We start from the raw sequence: 21,456 nt of genomic DNA on the forward strand, positions 1-21,456 counted from the left end.
ATGGACAAAACTAAATGTATGGAAGGGAAATCAATATGCATTAAAAAAGAACGTTTTATAATAGTTACCTTTTTTAAGTGATAAGTTTCTCTGTTATAAATTCATTTGTGTACCAGGCTACCACATTAAACTTTACCCATATCTATGAAATGTTATCATGTGATCATAGTTAAACAAAAAAATAAGTGGAAAACATTCAGCTAAAATCATAAGATAACTCATAAGATAGCACCAGTAAGTTAACTGAATTCTAGTAGTTGTTTTTTACATCTATATTAATTAACACACTAAATGCGACAAAAAGATCATCTTTAAAAAAGCCAAAAATGGTTAAATACTAGTAACTAATTTACTGCAAACATTATTTCTGCTTGTTTATGTTTATCGAGGGAAAGACAAGTAAACAAAAACAATAATGCCGAAAAAAATTCTGATGAAAAATGTTTTATTTCTCAGTGCATACATGTGACTTCAGTTGACTAACAAAGAAGCTAGATTCTTTTGTTTTACAATTTAACATAGCATCATGTATTTTATAGACTGGCTTTTTTCATTTATCAATAAGCCTACCTGTATAATATATACAGGCTTATCATGGCCTTAATGATCCTCTTAAATAACAATGTACAGAACAAGTACAAAATGGTAATCAAATAACAGTACATTTACTCAGAACCCTAATAACACTGAAAGCAGCATCAGTATTGTACAATTGTCTTATGAACACAATACCAATGAGCACTTTCATTGAAGCCATCCTTTGTGACTATAAGAGATGAACTGGTACATTGTAATACCCAGAAGTGTTTATTTCTTTACAACTTGAATCACATCATCGTGACACATCGAATGTTGTAGACCAACTCGCTGTGGACTGAATTTCACACTCTGTCCCTGAAATCACATACCATCTTGTTTACTTTAACCCTTTGCATGCTGGGAAATTTGTCGTCTGCTAAAATGTCGTCCGCTGAATTACTAAAATTGGCATTTTCTTCTATTTTTTTTCAAAGAATACTATTAGAATTGAAAACAGTTTGGATCCTGATGAGACGCCATGTTCTGTGGCGTCTCATCTGGATCCAAACTGTTTGCAAAGGCCTTCATAATTCCGTTCCAGCACTGAAAGATTTAAATGCTTTACAAGCATACACACATCTATTGATATGATTCACAAGTATGATGTAAGTGGCAACAATGGTAAACAGGACTTCAAAATAAATCATTATGATATTAACTGTCCTCTATTACTTGTATATGAAATATTCGAGTTTCAGCCTTGACAAATATGGGCACATGAGTTGAGCTGTGCTCTTTGAAAAGGAGGTTTAATGCAGTCTGCACAGGCTTATCAGGGACGACACTTTCAGCCTCAACTTGATTTTTGCTAACTTTCTTTTAACACAATTTATCATACAAGCAGAAAGTATTGTCCCTGATTCGCCTCTGCTGGTGTCTACACAGGCCAATCTCTGTAGTTTTTTACGTACATGCATTAAACCCCTTTTTCACAGAGCACAATGCATATGTGTAATAGTTATCACAATCAGGTTAAGGACTATCATCAGTCTGCATTATCTACAGCAAGTAAAATTAACATTAAGGTAAGATAACTCTTTCGGGAAACAAAATTAACATATGCTTGCTTTTTCTCGTCAAGAATTGTTAAAGAAAATCATCTTGTAAATCCTTACCCAAACTAATGCGTACTTGAAGTTAGCAACTAATGTTCTGTGAATTGCATGGCACTGGAATAATAAGCATTTATAAAATAATGTGTTATAACATAAAATTAAACAAAATACATGTACATGAAAAACAATAACATACCGGTAATAATAAAAGAATAAACAAGGGCTGTTTGTACAACGTGCATGCCCCCCATATGGGCTGTCAGTTATAGTGGCAGCAATTGTGTGAATACGTTTTTTGTCATTGTGACCTTTGACTTAGTGACCTGAAAATCAATAGGGGTCATCTGCCAGTTATGATCAATGTACCTATGAAGTTTCATGATCCTAGGCCTAATTATTCTTGAGTTACCATCAGGAAACCATTATACTGTTTGGAGTCACTTTGACCTAGTGACCTGAAAATTATTGGGGTCATCTGCCAGTCATGATCAATGTACCTATGAAGATTTATGATCCTAGGCGTAAGCATTCTTGAGTTATCATCCGGAAACCATTTTACTATTTTGAGTCACTGTGACTTTGACCTAGTGACATGAAAATCAATAGGGGTCATCTGCCAGTCATTATATGAAATTTCATGATCCTAGGCCTAAGCATTCGTGAGTTATCATCGGAAACCATTTTACTATTTCGAGTCACTGTGACCTTGACCTTTGACCTAGTGACCTGAAAATCAATAGGGGTCATCTGCCAGTCATGGCCAATGTACCTATGAAGTTTCATGATACTAGGCCTAAGCGTTCTTGAGTTATCATCTGGAAACCATCTGGTGGACAGACCGACCGACGGACCGACTGACTGACATGTGCAAAACAATATACCCCCTCTTTTTCCAAAGGGCATAAAAAGTCACAAAAGTTCTATTCAATTCCTGGGGGCTGTTAAAAACTGTAATAATGAACCTACAACTAATACAATAATGTTTTCTCAAATATTAACTTCTAGTTTTTATAAGTCACATAATTGAGACACAGGAAAAAATGCTTCATAATGTCATCTACAGTCAAAGCGTGGTCGAATAAGCATCTGAAGAAATCCCTGCTTTAATCTGTCACCCTTTTTGTTATTCATATTTACACAAGTGTACTTCAAATTCGATGCATATTTGTCCACATCACCCTTTTAATAAATGTAAAAAGGTTAAATACAATTTTATCATAAACATTTCCCTTACAAGAATATACGAAGTTTCCAGGTAAGCAATACTTACAACATGTTCTACCGTGCATCCTCGTCGTAGAATGAGTCCACCTTCAAAATCTGGGGCCTCTTTTAAGAAACAACATAACTTGTATTAAACAACTTTGTATTTTAAATCATTTAAAGATTTTTTCTTAAATTGAGTTGTAAATGTCAACCATTCCACTATTAACATGAGAACAGAATAAATCATATATTGGGCAAATTTTAAACTAAGAAATAACTGCTTCGACATATTGTTGGAATTCTAGATTAATAATATTATCATACATATAGTGTTACCCAAATCATAAATAAATCTTGTATACACGTATAAGCATGCAAACCAAACAACATTTATATGTTGGACCAGTTTTGTGTAAATGTATGGTCATTTATTAAAACTGTGGCAAGTTTATAGAATACAGGTTCATACTTTTAAAATCAATAATAAAGTATATATATCTTTACAGTCAACCTATTATATTTCTATTCATTTCTTTGAAAAGCATACTTAAATTGAATATTATTTTTTATCAATTCAGCAACGGAATTTAGGTTGCGCACAACTGTGCCCAAATTATTCCCAAAAGCCAAAAGACAATAACCGCTTAAATGCCTCTATGTTTTATATTGCCTCCTTACCTCCTCTTTTCTTGGTGAAGACTCGCACCAGAGCCAACTCCCTCCACAGTGTATCTAGCAGTCCGTCCAAATTGAGCATCATATTGCAACTAAAAGCATCATAGCAATAAGAAACCAGAAACAAGAACAAACAATACCATGCTATTCAGAGAGTAAACTGTACTGAAAAACATTTATACTGGGACATTGGGTCATTATATTGTACAACAGAGGTAGCAATTTCTCTATTAGACATCCATGCTTTATGTGTATACGCAAAACATTTAATTTTAATAGGTTTAAAAAAGTATACTGCAATAAACAATAACTTATAAGTTCACGGCTGAAATTTCCATAATGAATATAATGTTAAACCACAAGAATATGAACACAAATTGTTTAATATCAGAACGCCAAATGCTTATAGACGAATAAATGATGAAAATGTAATCGTTAATTTTATTCCAACATTACGGTACTTTATAAATATTCTGAAATAAAAAGAACTACATAATTGAACTACAGTTCAATACTCACTCAAATTTATATCCTTAAGTTTGATTCAATTAAGACTTTTTTTAAATTGTTTATTCGCAAGTCCATTGAAATATTGAAGAAATAATTGCTTCTAAAAGTTACATGAATACTAGTATCCCTTTAATCCAGATGCTTGCAAGACCATGATAAACTTTCCGTTTAGAGGGGTACTTGAAAATTGATATACAGAACGTTAACTTCAAATTTATATCTTATGATAAAATAAACCATATCAATATTTATTTGCGCATGGAACTTTTCCTGCTTGAAAAGTTTAGATGGGTACAAAAACATTTTAATTACCAGTATCTGGAAATGAAGGGATTACAATTTTGCATGTATATTTATATTGGGAAAATATTGGGACTTAACTTTAATAGTGTAAGATTTAGAAAGGCTTTCATTTAGAAGGTTTCCATTGTGTAGTGAAGCAGGTGTCATCAAACAACAAAAACTTCACAAAACCATTATTGTAAGATTATTTGATACATTTATTGAATATCATAAGCATGTACACGCTTATTTAGATATCACAAGCATTACCATATGATAATTTGGATACCACAAGCATAACCATATTATCATAAGGATATCACTAGTTTCACCATATTATCATATGGATATCACAAGCACTACCATATGATCATTTGGATATTGCAATATTTTCCATATGATCATTTGAATATCAGAAGCATTACCGTATGATCATTTGGATATCACAAGCATTATCATATGATCATTTACATCACAAGTATTATCATTTGATCATTTGGGTACCACAAGCATAACCATATGATCATTTGGATATCACTAGCGTAACCAAATGATCATTTGGATATCACAAGCATTATCATATGATCATTTTGATATCAAAAACATTACCGTATGATCATTTGGATATCACATGCATTTCAATAACATCATTTGGATATCACAAGCATTACAATATGATCATTTGGATATCACAAGCATTACCATATGATCATTTGGCTATCACTTGCGTTACTATATGATCATTTGTATATCACAAGCATTATCATATGATCATTTGAATATCACAAACATTGCCATATGATCATTTGGATATCACAGGCATTACCATATGATCATTTAAATATCACAAGCATTTCCATATGATCATTTGGATATCACAAGCAATACCATATGATAATTTGGAAATAAATGTTAACTATATGATCATTTGGATATCACAAGCATTAGCATTAGGATCATTTGGACATTGCAAGCATTACCTTATGATCATTTGGATATCACAAGCATTACCATATGATCATTTGGATATCACAAGCATAACCATATGATCATTTGGATATCACAAGCACTATCATATGATCATTTGGATATCACAAACATTACCATATGATCATTTGGATATCACAGGCATTACCATATGATCATTTAAATATCACAAGCATTTCCATATGATCATTTGGATATCACAAGCAATACCATATGATAATTTGGAAATAAATGTTTACCATATGATCATTTGGATATCACAAGCATTAGCATTAGGATCATTTGGACATTGCAAGCATTACCTTATGATCATTTGGATATCACAAGCATTACCATATGATCATTTGGATATCACAAGCATAACCATATGATCATTTGGATATCACAAGCATTATCATATGGTCATTTGGATATCACAAACATTACCATATGATCATTTGGATATAACAAGCATTTCCATATCATCATTTGGATATCACAAACATTACCATAAGATCCTTTGGATATCACACACATTTCCACATGATCATTTTGATATCACTAGCGTTACCATATGCTCATTTGGATATCAAAAGCATAAGCATATGATCATTTGAATATTACAAACATTACCATATGATCATTTGTATATCACAAACATTACCATATGATCATTTGGGTATCACAAGCATTTCCATATGATCATTTGAATATCAGAAACAATACCATATGATCATTTGGATATCACAAGCATTACCATATGATCATTTGGTTATCACAAGAATTACTACATGTTCATTTGGATATCACAAGCAATAACATATGATCATTTGGATATCAATCACAAGCATTACCATATTATCATTTGGATATCACAAGCATTACCATATGATCATTTGGATATCAAAAGCATTACCATATGATCATTTGGTTATCACAAGAATTACTACATGTTCATTTGGATATCACAAGCAATAACATAGGATCATTTGGATATCAATCACAAGCATTACCATATGATCATTTGGATATCACAAGCATTACCATATGATCATTTGGATATCAAAAGCATTACCATATGATCATTTGGCTATCGCAAGCATTTTGCACCTGCTCTATTGTATGATTATAGCTTTATTGCTAAATTTGTGATACCCAAGTATAATGATTGAACAATTGAACAGATAAATTTGAATTTTCTTTGTCAGTTGTTACAAAGTCCATACCTGCAGACAACTGAATGTGGCTGCCTGGCCAGTCTGTCTACCTCTTCAATGGATATCTGATCAATCTTGTTATACACCTGTAAATATGATCTAAGAAATAGTTGTTAATGTTCTGTTGCTTGCCTGTCAATAAACACTGAAGTGTCCAGGTTTTAAGCCATGATTCTAGATCTTGTTTGTACAAATTTAATCATGATTTTTAGTTCTCATTTGTACAAATAACAAGGGCTGTTTGTAAAACATGCATGCCTCCATATGGGCTGTCAGTTGTAGTGGCAGCCATTGTGTGCATACGTTTTTTGTCACTGTGACCTTAACCTTTGACCTAGTGACCTGAAAATCAATAGGGGTCATCTGCCAGTCATGATCAATGTACCTATGAAGTTTCATGATCCTAGGCCTAATTATTCTTGAGTTATCATCAGGAAACAATTTTACTGTTTCGAGTCACTGTGACCTTGACCTTTGACCTAGTGACCTGAAAATAAATAGGGGTCATCTGCCAGTCATGATCAATAAACCTTTGAAGTTTCATGATCCTAGGCCTAAGCATTCTTGAGTTATCATCCGGAAACCATTTTACTATTTCAAGTCACTGTGTCCTTGACCTTTGACCTAGTGAGCTGAAAATCTATAGGGGTCATCTGCCAGTTATTATCAATTTACCTATGAAGTTTCATGATCCTAGGCCTAAGCATTCTTGAGTTATCATCCGGAAACCATTTTACTGTTTTGAGTCACTGTGACCTTGACCTTTGATCTAGTGACCTGAAAATCAATAGGGGTCATTTGCCAGTCATGATCAATGTACCTATGAAGTTTCATGATCCTAGGCCTAAGCATTATTGAGTTATCATCCGGAAACCATTTGCTATTTTGAGTCACTGTGACCTTGACCTTTGACCTAGTGACCTGAAAATCAATAGGGGTCATCTACCAGTAATGATCAATGTACCTATGAAGTTTCATGATCCTAGGCCTAAGCATTCTTGAGTTATCATCCGGAAACCATTTTACTATTTCCAGTCACTGTGACCTTGACCTTTGACCTAGTGACCTGAAAATCAATAGAGGTCATCTGCCAGTCATGATCAATGTACCTATGAAGTTTCATGATCTTAGGCCTAAGCGTTTTTGAGTTATCATCCGGAAACCATCTGGTGGACGGACCGACCGACATGTGCAAAACAATATACCCCCTCTTCTTCGAAGGGGGGCATAAAAATATGCTTTGTTAAACCAAAGATTTTTAAGGCCATACATCAGATTGACAAAGTTGTAGAATAGCAGATAAGTAATAATAATGCGAAACTACTTTTTTATTCTTACATAATTTGATTAAATATTTGTGCAAAGCACATTGCTTTTTTGTGCTTTGGCTAATGACATCTTTTTGCATTGTTAATGAATACTTTTACAATATAATCTTTTTATTTTCGGTAGAAAGACAAGCAAGTGTTGGGTAAATATCATTTTCATCCTTCATGAGCAAAAAAACCTACATGCTACTCTGCCAGTTCAAAAATCTTGCTTTACTTTTAAGCGAACAGGGCAGATCCTGATCAGCCTTTGGAAATGCGCTGGCTGGACTGACCCTATACTGGCTGCATATGACATAAGAACCATTTTCGCATATATTTTGCATTTCTCATATCAATCACATACTGAGCCAATTAAGAATTTTTCACAATGTTTGAATATAAATAAAAGGTAATTTTTTTAATTTTAAAAAGGTTTGACAGCAAAACATATTTATTTTTGTTGTTTGAGTTTATCTTAAGAATTTCTTTGAATCAACAGGTTCAATTTACAAAATATCATGTACATTTGCAGAATGAACATGTATACATCTTTAACATAAAGATTATAAGTCTTTTTGGTCAGTTTGCGTTCTCCAGTCAAGAAAATATTTAACATAAATCACATAGTAGCTAATGCGATACTCACATAAAGACATGGCATGTACACCCTGCTTCCGACAAGGACGTCAATAAACTCGTCTGTACTGCAGTCTTCGCGGAACACTACCTCGGCATTGAAGATTTCTTGTCAAAGGTCAAGGAATTCAAGCAATATGGGAGCATCTAGTATTTTATGAGGTCTTTAACACAAATCTTTATTTACTATTGAACACTATCATTGACAATAAGTAATCTTTTCCATAACATACTTGTATAGAATTTTGTTTCAAACAGAATGTAATCTTTGGATGATAATAGAAAAAGCAACTAATGTGTACAATCATAAGAGTATTTTGGTGTATATGTCATTGCACATACTGCTAACATGTATATGTCATTGCACATACTGCTAACATGTATATGTCATTTCACATACTGCTAACATGTATATGTCATTTCACATACTGCTAACATGTATATGTCATTGCACATACTGCTAACATGTATATGTCATTTCACATACTGCTAACATGTATATGTCATTTCACATACTGCTAACATGTATATGTCATTGCACATACTGCTAACATGTATATGTCATTTCACATACTGCTAACATGTATATGTCATTTCACATACTGCTAACATGTATATGTCATTGCACATACTGCTAACATGTATATGTCATTTCACATACTGCTAACATGTATATGTCATTTCACATACTGCTAACATGTATATGTCATTGCACATACTGCTAACATGTATATGTCATTTCACATACTGCTAACATGTATATGTCATTTCACATACTGCTAACATGTATATGTCATTGCACATACTGCTAACATGTATATGTCATTTCACATACTGCTAACATGTATATGTCATTTCACATACTGCTAACATGTATATGTCATTGCACATACTGCTAACATGTATATGTCATTTCACATACTGCTAACATGTATATGTCATTTCACATACTGCTAACATGTATATGTCATTGCACATACTGCTAACATGTATATGTCATTGCACATACTGCTAACATGTATATGTCATTTCACATACTGCTAACATGTATATGTCATTGCACATACTGCTAACATGTATATGTCATTGCACATACTGCTAACATGTATATGTCATTTCACATACTGCTAACATGTATATGTCATTTCACATACTGCTAACATGTATATGTCATTGCACATACTGCTAACATGTATATGTCATTGCACATACTGCTAACATGTATATGTCATTTCACATACTGCTAACATGTATATGTCATTTCACATACTGCTAACATGTATATGTCATTGCACATACTGCTAACATGTATATGTCATTTCACATACTGCTAACATGTATATGTCATTGCACATACTGCTAACATGTATATGTCATTGCACATACTGCTAACATGTATATGTCATTGCACATACTGCTAACATGTATATGTCATTGCACATACTGCTAACATGTATATGTCATTGCACATACTGCTAACGTTCTCTTCTTAACAAAAGAATTCTCTTTTTTAAAATAATTTTTAAGACATAAATTGATTGACATACATGTCATGATTGCAACAAACGTTTAGTATGTAATTGAGCTATTAATAAAAAGTATGGAACATTGAGAAAAAATGAGAGACAAAAAAGTCAGTAAATAATAAACAAGGCTATTGTCAAGCAATATGGTCCCCTACCGGCTCCACCATTGTCAGAAATTCCACCATTTTCAGATTAAAAAAAAATAATTGGTTACCATAGCAACCACAAATTTTGACGTAGGAACAAAATATAATGTCGTGCATAATGTCCATATTGCCATCTATCCATGTTGCAAGTTTCATGAAAAAATATTAAGAACTTTTAAAGTTATTGCAGGATCCAGAAAACCACCATTTTCAGCAGTATTTCTAGTCTATTTGTTGCCATAGCAACCAGAATTTTTGACGTAGGAACAAAATGAAATGACGTGCATAATGTCCATTTTGCCATCTATCCATGTTTCAAGTTTCATGAAAATATATGGATTTAGAAAAGTGTGACAGACTCACAGACGCACAGAGCGCAAACCATAGGTCCCTCCAGTGAAACCGGTAGGGGGACAATAATTGCACTTGTTTATTGTTGTAATGTTAAACAAGTGATGCACAGTCACAGTAAGTGCTGAATGCCCCCTATAATATTGTTTTGATTGTTTTTTGAAAAGCAGAAATTTGATAAAGAACAACAACTCTGTAATACTGAAGAAAGAGTTGTGATGTTAGTATTCTGTACTGCTCTCAGTGGTCCCTATCATTGTATGATTGTAAGATTCCAATACTTATAGAGAAATGCTCCTAAATAGCAAAAAAGATCTTCACTACTTATGCTTATGCTTATCACATACAAAAATCAAAAGGAAATAAAATTAAATGCAAGTCATGGTGCATGTAGTTGAAATTTTTCTTTTATCCATATATGTGTCACGTTCTGAGAAAACTGGACATTATGCATGTGTGTAAAGTGTAGTCCCAGATTAGCCTGTGCAGTCCGCAAAGGCTAATCAGGGACAACACTTTTCGCTTTTATGGTATTTTTAGTTTCAAGGAAGTACCGCCTTACCAAAAATCAAGTTTAGGCGGAAAGTGTCGTCCCTGATTAGCCTGTGCGGACTGCACAGGTTAATCTGGGACAACACTTTAAGCACATGTGTTATGCCCAGTTTTATCAGAACAAGACACCTTAAATACTGGCAGAGTAAAGCTCATAAAAAGAAAGAAACAATACATAACAAGAGTGCCAAACTGTCACAAGATACGCCCGTTTGAAGGCTTTGGACAACTTGATAACTTTACCATGACCCATATTAGAACTTGACCTACATATCATCTAGACACAACTTTTGACCAAAGTTGGTGAAGATCTGATGAAAACTACTTTAATTAGAGAGCGGACACCATGCTAAATGCTTGAAATGCACTAAGTGACCTTGTGACCTAGTTTTTAACTTGGCATGACCCATATTTGAACTTGACCTACATGTAGATATTGTCTAGACACAACTTCTGACCAAATTTGGTGAAGATTGGATGAAAACTACTTCAATAAGAGAGCGGACACCATACTTAATGCTTGAAATGCACTAAGTGACCCTGTGACCTAGTTTTTGACCTGGCATGACCCATATTCGAACTTGACCTAGATATTGTCTAGATACTACTTCTGACCAAGTTTGGTGAAGATCGGATAAAAACTATTTGAAGTAGAGATCGGAAACTGCTGTGGACGCCGCCCGACCGCCCGCCCACTCATCCGCCCGCCCGCCCGCCGCCAAGGTGAAACTATAATACGTCCCGTTTTTTTTAAACGGGCGTATAAAAACATGGACAATACCTCCTAATATACTGACAAAAGAGTTTTGGTTTTTGTACTGTGCACAATATCAATATACAATACAAAGGGAGTTATGTCTGGCACAAGAAAATATAATTGTGACTCTTTCCTCTATAAATATACACAGTTTATTTAAATATCTTCAATACTAAGGCAGTAATGATCTGAACAAGAAAATTGACTAAAAAGCAATGACTCTGTTACAAATGAAGTGAGTCCTTCTCTGTATTCACTTAAAGCTGTGAATCCTTAAATTAAGTTTCATATGATTCTCTTTTATACTTCCAGAGTTATACTCATTACAAGAAATGGGACAAACTGACATGAAATGACAGACAGAAGGACGGACCAAAGGACAGACTGATGATGCATTTACTATATGCCTTCCTTAGGGGGCCTAACAACATTATATCATTATTAAGTAATTACTAGTGTGCGCCATAACATTCTGTGAAGCATATCAATTTATACTATAGGAATACCCTCCACCTTCATAAATCAGAATGGATATGGGAACTTAATGGTTAAAAACAGCAAAATAAAACAACAATCCTAACCCTTTGAGCGCTGGAACCGGATTTTGAAGGCCTTTGAAAACAGTTTGGATCCAGATGAGATGCCACAGAACGTGGCGTCTCATCAGGATCCAAACTGTTTGCTATTCTGATAGTATTCTTTGAAAGAATCAAAGAAAATGCTTATTTTAGAAATTCAGCAGACGACATTTTAGCAGAAGACAAATTTCCCAGCATGCAAAGGGCTAATACACAAATATTGATGGTTTGCTTGAGAGGATACTATAATCATGCAGAATCAATTGCACCATCCGTTCACTTGTCTTCGTGAGCGTGACTGTAGAGTTGAATGATATACCTCCACCCTTCTTCTCCTGTACAATAAAGCATACACATGTTATAACAATTGTAATCAAATTCTTTAATAAAATCAAATTAATATAGTTGGGACTTGCCCTCTGTTTTTTAGTTTTTCAATGCAGCCCTGTTGCTTGACAATCATGTCTGAATGGACAAACATTAAAATATAATGTGACATTAACTTAAAGAAGATGAAACATACCAGGTTATACTAAAGTGACACGAGATGTTTGAGTTTGCTGGGTGTTAAATGAGAGTAAAAAAGCTAATGCAGTATTTTTATTTTTTTTTATATATTTTTTTTAAACCTATTTATTTAAGCTTGATTGCATAACAAGCCTAAGCTTATATGAAACGCTCTCGAGTCCGTTTCCTTGGTGTCTAAGGGGGAGATCTAAAAAACGCTCCCACAGTGGGGATCGAACCCATGACCTCCCGATCGCTAGGCGGACACCATACCCACTATGCCACGGCGATCTTAATGCAGTATTTATGCTAATAAAACTGTCAATTTATATTTACCAAGACTTTTGACCTTATGAATTAGTCCAAAAGTCAAGGTCAGGTTGAAAATGAGATTAGGTGATGTCAGTGAGTTCAGAGTGTATGCAGATAAAATTTATACATTCATAATTTCAAAATTTACCACGCTTTGGGAAAACCAGGCTTAATGCATCTGCATGAAGAATCGCCAATTGTAATCACAGGCTGATCAAGGACAACACTAAATGCTTTTGTCCAATTTTTTGTTAAATGGAAGTCTCTTGTTAACAAAAATACAGTTTTGGCAGAAAGTGTCCTGCAAGCTGCACAGGCTAATCTGAGACAATACTTTGCACTTCAGCAATAAGCCCGGTTTTTGCCAAGGTGGGCTTGAATGTGCTGCAGATGCCATGTACCTTGTAATAAATATTGGGTTTTCTTCGGTTTAATCTGATGCCAACAGTCTCCAGTTCAGCTGTCAGCAAATCTCTGATAAATAGATATGAGCTTTTAGTGCTTCCATTGGGTGTGAAAACTGAGGCATTTTTCTCTGTAAGCCTCATTGGATGGACCCATTTCAAATCCCCATGTGTCAATTATAATGATCATTTAAAAAATGATATAAGAAAAGAAAAACAACATACTCATATGTTGGGCATTATGTTTATAACAATCAAAATTCATTTACTGACATACAATAATTCATACTTAAATTACGAGTTGTCTACTTTATGCCACTGCCCAATTTTAAATCCAGGCATGTTTTTCAAAAAGATCCTTTTTTGACTTATGTTTACAGCCCTCCATAACATTGATTTTTCTTTACAGATTTTATGTTTATACTGTGTTTAACTGAAGAATGACTAAAAAGTTTTGAAGTATTGATAACGAATGCAAAAGATGTTACCAGATATAGCTATGAGTATAATTTATGGGATATCTTTAAAAAATGTACTAAGTACATTCTCTGGCAAGGTAAATCAATGATTGAACATATGAAACAAACTTTCAATCTAAATGTGCCACAAATACTTGAGCCATATGCTTACTTCTGCACATCTTTCTTGGTAGCATCTATCATCATAATGACCAAGTCAGCTGTTCGTGCCACTGCTATGACCTGTCTACCTCTACCCTTGCCTGCAACAATAGGTACAAAACTAATTTCAAATCAGATAGTGGGAGGAAACACAGTTTTTTAATTATCATGATATAAATAAATGTATACAATCAAATACAAGAAACCGTCGGAGACGGGTGATGCTCCCCAAAGTTTTTTTTTGGTCACAATATTGCACTATATATTCAGATAAAAGGAAACGTCTTGAGGGCACAAAAGTTGGGGGGACAATAGTTTTATTATAGAAAATTTTAAAGAGCCATAACTCTGTGAAAAATCATCCGACCAGAACCTGCTGATAATATGCTCATCTCCTCTTGGTAGTGAAGCTTCCCATAAAGTTTCATTGAATTCCTGTCATTCGTTGCTAAGAAATAGCCCGAACAAAAATTGTGCACGGACGGACACAGGGACACACAGACAGACGGACGAAGTGGCGACTATATGCTCCCCCCAAAATAAATTTTGGGGGAGCATAATAAACGAACAGCAACAGACTTCTTACTATGAATATACATGCATGCACATGTAACTGACCAGTTTTGCATCATGTTTAAGGCTGGAAGCATGCAAATTACCACATTTAATAAAAACTGTCAGTTACTAATGAAAGCCATTTGAATATATATATTTTCTCAACAGGCAAAACCAGTTATATAGCAAATAAATAAGGTCTATAAAACAGACAAAATTTGAGCAAATTTATTGAAAACATAATCTTTAACAAACCAAGCACTTGACATTATTTTGTCAAGATATAACAACAGCATATTTTTTCTTAATGTTTAAGTTTTGTTGTCCTTCAAAAGCAGGTGGTAAGAAAGATATGCAGCTGGTTGTAATTTTGTTCCACAACTTACCAGTATTGAACTGGTCCACAAACAATCCCTGATTTTTTAAATATGATATGAAATCCAGATTTGATTAATATATAAACACATATTTTACCTTTAGCAGCACCCTCAATAATTCCAGGTAAATCCAGCAACTGAATGTTGGCCCCATTGTACTGCAGAAACAACAAAGTTTCCTTGTGATTTATTCCTCTAAAATATCTTTAAGGGAAGCGCTAATGGACAAAAAAAGCTTATGACTAGAGATAATCTGACATCAAGTGTGCTAGATAGACACAATATATTATATCCATAGTGATTTTACATTTATAATGGGCTTAAATCTTACAGCATATAGATGCCATTTTACTAAATAAGTAACAACCATTGGTAACTTGAAGTAAAACAAAAAACGCTAAATGTTTGAAAAACTGAATTTTTGAGTATCAATATTTTCAAGGCATGAGATTTTATTATGTGTTACAGACAAAAGTATAAGTCCATAAGAGCTGCACCAAGACACTTAACTATCCTTGCGTTTTAAAAGTTTAATGTAGATTTTCTGTCAGTCACCTAATATTATGACCACAAAGGCATATTTGAATATGTTGAATATTTGTAGTAGTTACATAATTTATGTAGACTTACAGGATAATACCTATATCCAAACAAGGGACAAAATTGTCACAAAACCAGGTTTTCATTGTGAAAAAAATCTGATAAAGGGAAACAACTCAAACTGAACTTTTGAAATGAACAAACAAAATTAACCCCCTTTGTAAGTTTGATTTAAAATAAATATATTTTTAGTCGTGGCGACCTTGACATTGGAGATATTGACGTGATTCTTTCGTGCGACACAACGTCCCATGATGGTGAACAAATGTGCCAAATGATTTTAAAATCACATAATGAATGACATAGTTATAGCCCAGACAATCTCATTTATGGCTATTTTTTACCTTTGAACTCAAAGTGTGACCTTGACCTTGGAGATATTGACGTAATTTTTTCGCGCAACACACCGTCTAATGATGGTTAACAAATGTGCCAAATGATTTTAAAATCTCACAATGAACGACAAAGTTATGGCCCGGACAAGCTTGTTCCGCCCACCCGCCAGCCCGCCAGCCAGCCAGCCAGCCCGCCCGCATTATCCAATCTAATAACCAGTTTTTTCCTTCGGAAAACCTGGTTAATAAAAGTTATGGAGCGAAAACACTTTTTCTAGCTTTAATAACAGTTATCTTTACCCCACTAGGCCCAGATGCAATAACTTGCTTGGTCAGCTAGTAACCTAACTACAAACACAATTTCAGGACAATATGTCCATCCAAACTAAAGTTATTGAGCAAAAACTTGTTTATTTCTTTTTATCAACAGTGACGTTAGCCTTGACCCAACTGGCACCAAAAATGCTACCGAATGCTAGGTCTCATATGTCAGCTAGAGATAGGAGTTGTTGAACACAAATGCCAACCTGAATTTCCTTACTGATATAAGTAGTTGATTCTGCAAAATGCAGCTCAGAGTTATTGGCCAGGACAGTCACTCGCACAAAAATGTGTGGAATTTCAATTCAATATCTGCAGTATTTACAAAGGTACATACTTTTTGCATGCAAACTGTAAATGAATTTCAACTTGCACACAAAACTTAACCTGACTTTCCTTAGTACAAAAGGAAATCATTCTAAAAGGCAATCCTTATTATAAGTCTTGGTCAAAGACGGCTTATTCAGACAATGAACAAAAGGGTAGTTTTATTTCAACATCTGTAGTAACCATAGAGATATGGAGTTGTTTCGCATAAAAGTTAACCTGAATTTTCTATATACAAAGGGGCATGATTTGGCTAAATTGCAGGTCAGAGTTATGGGCCTTGGTGAGTGACCTCACATGATGATCCCAAAGACATGTGTGAAGTTTCAATTGAAAATAAGTAGAAGCATGTACTTGTTGCAAGCAAACTTCAACATGAATTTCAACTTTCATGCAAACCACAACAGGACTTTAACAAGTACAAAAAGGGGCACAATTCTTTACATATTTGATCTAATTTATAATAAAAACTAACAAATGTGTTCCGAATGTAATTTTTGATTCCTAAACATTTTAACATAATAATTGCCTATGGAATGGCCTTAAAAAAGACAGTTACCTCTATAACTCCCGGTATACAGGTCAGGGTGGTGAACTCATAGCTGGCGCACTCACTGTGTGTCTTTGTCAGCGTATTCAACAGGGTAGACTAAAAAATAAGACAATTAGTGTGAAAAAAACAACCTGACCCTATGAGATGAAGATTCTTAAATATAATTATTACATAGTTAAGGAACAAAATTAGATAATTTATTAACATGATAAAGCAACAATAAAAGTGATGTTTTAGTAAATGTGGGTGTAGTTAAAAACACACTTTTATCATTTGATAATGTTATTACAAGTTATTTCAAGTTTCAAAGTATTAATATTTCATAAGCAATTTTATGTTCACATTACATTATTGTGACCTTGTAATAGCATACACTTTCGATGTTCATATTTTGCTTAGTTCAAATAAAAGTCCCAACATTTTCTTCATTCACTGTTTTGGGAATTGACTTAATGTTAAGAAAACTGAAATATTCAAAAAAATATTTAAAATTGTGGTATATGAGTAGAAAAAATTAAATTGAATATATTAAAAAAAGTCATCAACTAAAGAAATCTCCAAGACTATGCGAATGAAGTGGTTTAGTAAGAATCTTAGCACAAGTATCACAAAAGTCACAAATAGTACTTTTCCAACAGAGGGGAATCCAATCAAGGCCACTCTGGCATCTCCAGATTTCATAACATCAAAACCATCTCCCTGAAATATTTATGTTTTATTTAAAGCAAATGGAAAACTGAAACCACATTTATGATACAGATTTCACTACATTAGTACTGCATAAATTATTTATGAGACTAGAAAACATTCCATAACTGCTAATTAAACAGCGTCATCATGGAAAATGGGCTGTATGACACATGCTGCCGACAAAGATCCAAACCAGCCTGCACAGTCGGGTCAAGAGCTAGCCTGACCCCTAAAGTAACAAAAGGTTTTGCAGTCTCATAAGGGGACAGGGTAGCTCCTGAACAGACTGTGCAGATGTTACACTGGCCACATAGGGCATAAGACCCATTTTTGCATGACATGGGTCAATTAAATTAGTTATCATAATGAACACTATAAAAATAAACATAAGCGTTTCTCTGTTTTCTTCTACAACAAACGTTAAGGCAAGAACACTTTAAGTCCCTTATGATGTTATAAATACTACCTTTTATGGCCAAACTAGCATAACACAACTAAAGCTTTTGAAAATGAAGCATGCCTTTTTTGACTCTGTTTGGAAATATATATAATAAAATGTCTCTTTGTAAAAACCAAATTTCATCAAATGTAAGGTACACATTTAAAAAATCAACAGTTTTCACCCAGGCGTAAACAAGTGCACTCGCCTAAAAAATATTTTCCAGACTAGTGCTATGTTTTGTAAAACATGGAGTACATTATTACCGGTATATAGTTATTCAAAGAAGCCCTACCATTTGTAAATACTTTAACAAATATGCACACTAATGAACCTACATGTATAAAGAATGTAACCTCTCTGAAAACATTATTTCTAATACATAGCAGGCAAAAACAAGTCCAGTTGAACTTTACACTTTAATCTGTTTCATAGTCTGGCTGATGTTTATAAAGCCACAACCTGGGACTGAACAGTTTTTTCCTGCCTATGTATACTTGGTACAAACCTTAGCAGATTTCCCAGTGGGTTCCAATAACTGCTGTCTGTATCGTGCAAGTTTTGCTTTTAGCAATCCCAAGTGGTATTCAGTGGCTGAAAATAAGCATGCAAGCAAAATAGTTTTAAAGCATTTACTCTAAGTCCTCACAATAATAACAGTAAATTAAAACAAAAACTAGTAATAATTGTCCAACTATAAGATCTGAATACTGTCAATTGATATGAGCATACATTTAAAAACAACAAATCATCAAAACAACAATCAAATAATGTCAAAACATAAAGCAGTGGTTACATGAGTCAGAATTTAAGTCTGTCCATCTTTTAAAGCATAAACATTGGAAGACATTAATGTTTTCAGCTGCATAAAGACAATTTTTAAGATTATATATGCATTTCAAATGTTTTTGCAACTGAGGTTAAGGGCAGGATAAGGAAGCAAAACTATTATAAGCTGTCAGAAGGTTAGCAGAAGTGTTTTTATCGTGTTCATTTTTTAAACTTTTCTCTCTGTATATTTTTGACACCAGTCAACCTTTAACAAAGGCTTTATTTGTGCATCTTAATGCAATGTGGTATGCTTTCTCCACTATCGGTAGCTGTTCTTTTGTATGTGTTGCATAATTTTTTCAAGTAGAAATTAAGTTTGTTATGTTATTGTAACATTTTGGTCGCAAACAAAAATGGACAAAAACAGTTTGGGCATTATAATTCTGAATAGAAAAAGTGAAAGCGTCATCTCTTCTTCATATTCTGCTATGTTCATGTGTAATATCCCACTCTAGGCAGGTTTTTTTTTCCTTCTTTGTGACCCGCCGAAAATCAGCCCTCGGAGCTTTTTCCCCTCAGCAGGTAAATTTTCCCCTAGATTTCATTTCCCCCCCCCCCCCCCAAAAAAAAAAAATATATTTTTTTTAACTTTTAATACATAAGTTTACCTGATCCAGTGTAGAAAATAGAACATATTGCATAATTAAATTATCTGTTGCCTTGAATTTGTTTTAAAAACAGTAAAATATGTTAAATTGATTATTTAAGACTTTCCTTATTTTCCCCAAAATCCGGCGTTTTTCGCATGATTTTTTCCCCCAAAATCTGGCATTTCGCGCGATTTTTTCCCCTCAAAAAAGGCCAGGCCCTTTCCCCAAAATCAGATAAAAACCCCTGCTAGGGCATGTTTATACAGTGGTTTTAAAATGCAAGGTAGATGTGATACGTGACTATGAACAGATTGAAAAGATTATTAAAAACTGTCTTCTATTGAAACCCTCCAGGTGGTGGCTAAGATGGCATGCTCAGAGAGTCCTTTCTACAGTATGATGCTGGTACACATCAACCTTGAAGGACAGTGATAACTACACGGTTGTTCTTGCTGTGATGGGTCCCAAGAGTGTCAGTGGTCTCCATATGTAAATCAAGTGGTACACAACTCTATACATCATCACCACCTTAGCTTAAGTTCCAGGCTGTTGCAGTGTCTGCCAGCCATGGTCTTGTTTCATCTGGCTAGAAGTGATTGTTGTCCTGCAGTCTATAGTGAGGAATCTGGCTTCACAGCCCTGTACATCTTCCATCTGGTTGATGTCGCTGTAACCTCCCATGTTGTATTTGCATACGGAAGGATGGGACTTGTGAGCATCTTGTAACTAAGGCCTTACATACTTAAGGAAACACAATTTTACGTCTTACAACAGAAAGGGATTCAATTGTCTTTTTCTTTGCAGTGGCAATGATGTCAGGGCCCTCGTTTGGCCGTTTTTGGGGCCGAAATTCGGCCCCATTCCCCCTTAAAAGAGTATACTTTTCTCCCCTATTTCAGCTAAAAATTCCCCCATACCAAATTATTTCTTTTTTTTACTTTTATACCTATGTTGCAAGCTGGTATCGTGCTATTAACCTTTGATTAAATGCAAATGTATGTAAATAACATTCAAATATAGCAATTTTAAGTGTTGAATGGTTGGTGAAAAGATCTTCTAAAATTCCCCTCTTCACCCAAAATGAAGCAAAATTTCCCCCTCTAAGGACGCCGGCCCCAATCCCCAAAAGCTTAGCAAGGGCCCTGGATGTGGGCATTTCAGTAAATATCTTCTGCTATGGGAACACATAATCCATGAAGGAGAGTTCCTTAATTTAATGAAGGATGAGCCCTTGGTGGGATTTCGTTTTTTAAATGGCAAAACATGAAATTATTAGTAACTGATACATCCTTTAACATTGAAATATAAAATCATTGATTTAAAATAGTTCCTAAGTGGTTGACAATACAAAATGATTCTACTTCTAGTGTTTTGATTTCGATGAAATAAAAAATGAAGTCATTTTTCTGTTATGGTGGACATAATTAATGTGAACCTTTGTTTTTCTGCGTTCTAGAGATTTCTCTCTCTATTTCTGCAATTTTCTCCAGAACTCCCATGGCTGCTGTTAGTTGCCTTACGAAAAGATCATGAAATAACGTTGTATGACAAAATGTGTTTGACGTTTCACATGGAAGCTGCCATTTTGTCTAATCTATAAATAAAGTAAATCATAAGAACGTTTGTGGATTAAATAAAAAATGCAACTC

The 21,456-nt window shown here is 34.2% G+C and overlaps 2 protein-coding genes across 2 annotated transcripts in view; both read right to left on the reverse strand.

The window, feature by feature from the left end:
- LOC127865788 (uncharacterized) overlaps positions 1–21,456 on the reverse strand; it is a 230,492-nt gene that overhangs the window by 149,886 nt on the left and 59,150 nt on the right. The gene's annotated exons all lie outside the window — the stretch shown is intronic.
- LOC127865776 (developmentally-regulated GTP-binding protein 2-like) lies at positions 429–21,412 on the reverse strand. The gene is made up of 14 exons (XM_052405734.1): positions 21,243–21,412; positions 18,895–18,980; positions 17,885–17,956; positions 17,264–17,353; positions 15,219–15,279; positions 14,200–14,290; positions 13,567–13,639; positions 12,591–12,681; positions 8,447–8,544; positions 6,500–6,576; positions 3,519–3,607; positions 2,905–2,963; positions 1,695–1,748; positions 429–894 (listed from the first exon to the last, which is right to left on the reverse strand). Exons 1-14 carry the CDS (start codon positions 21,304–21,306, stop codon positions 808–810), a joined length of 1,092 nt encoding a protein of 363 aa, XP_052261694.1. The 5' UTR covers positions 21,307–21,412; the 3' UTR covers positions 429–807.

The sequence above is a fragment of the Dreissena polymorpha genome, chromosome 2 (genome assembly GCF_020536995.1).
Source record: "Dreissena polymorpha isolate Duluth1 chromosome 2, UMN_Dpol_1.0, whole genome shotgun sequence".
Lineage (NCBI taxonomy): Eukaryota > Metazoa > Mollusca > Bivalvia > Myida > Dreissenidae > Dreissena > Dreissena polymorpha.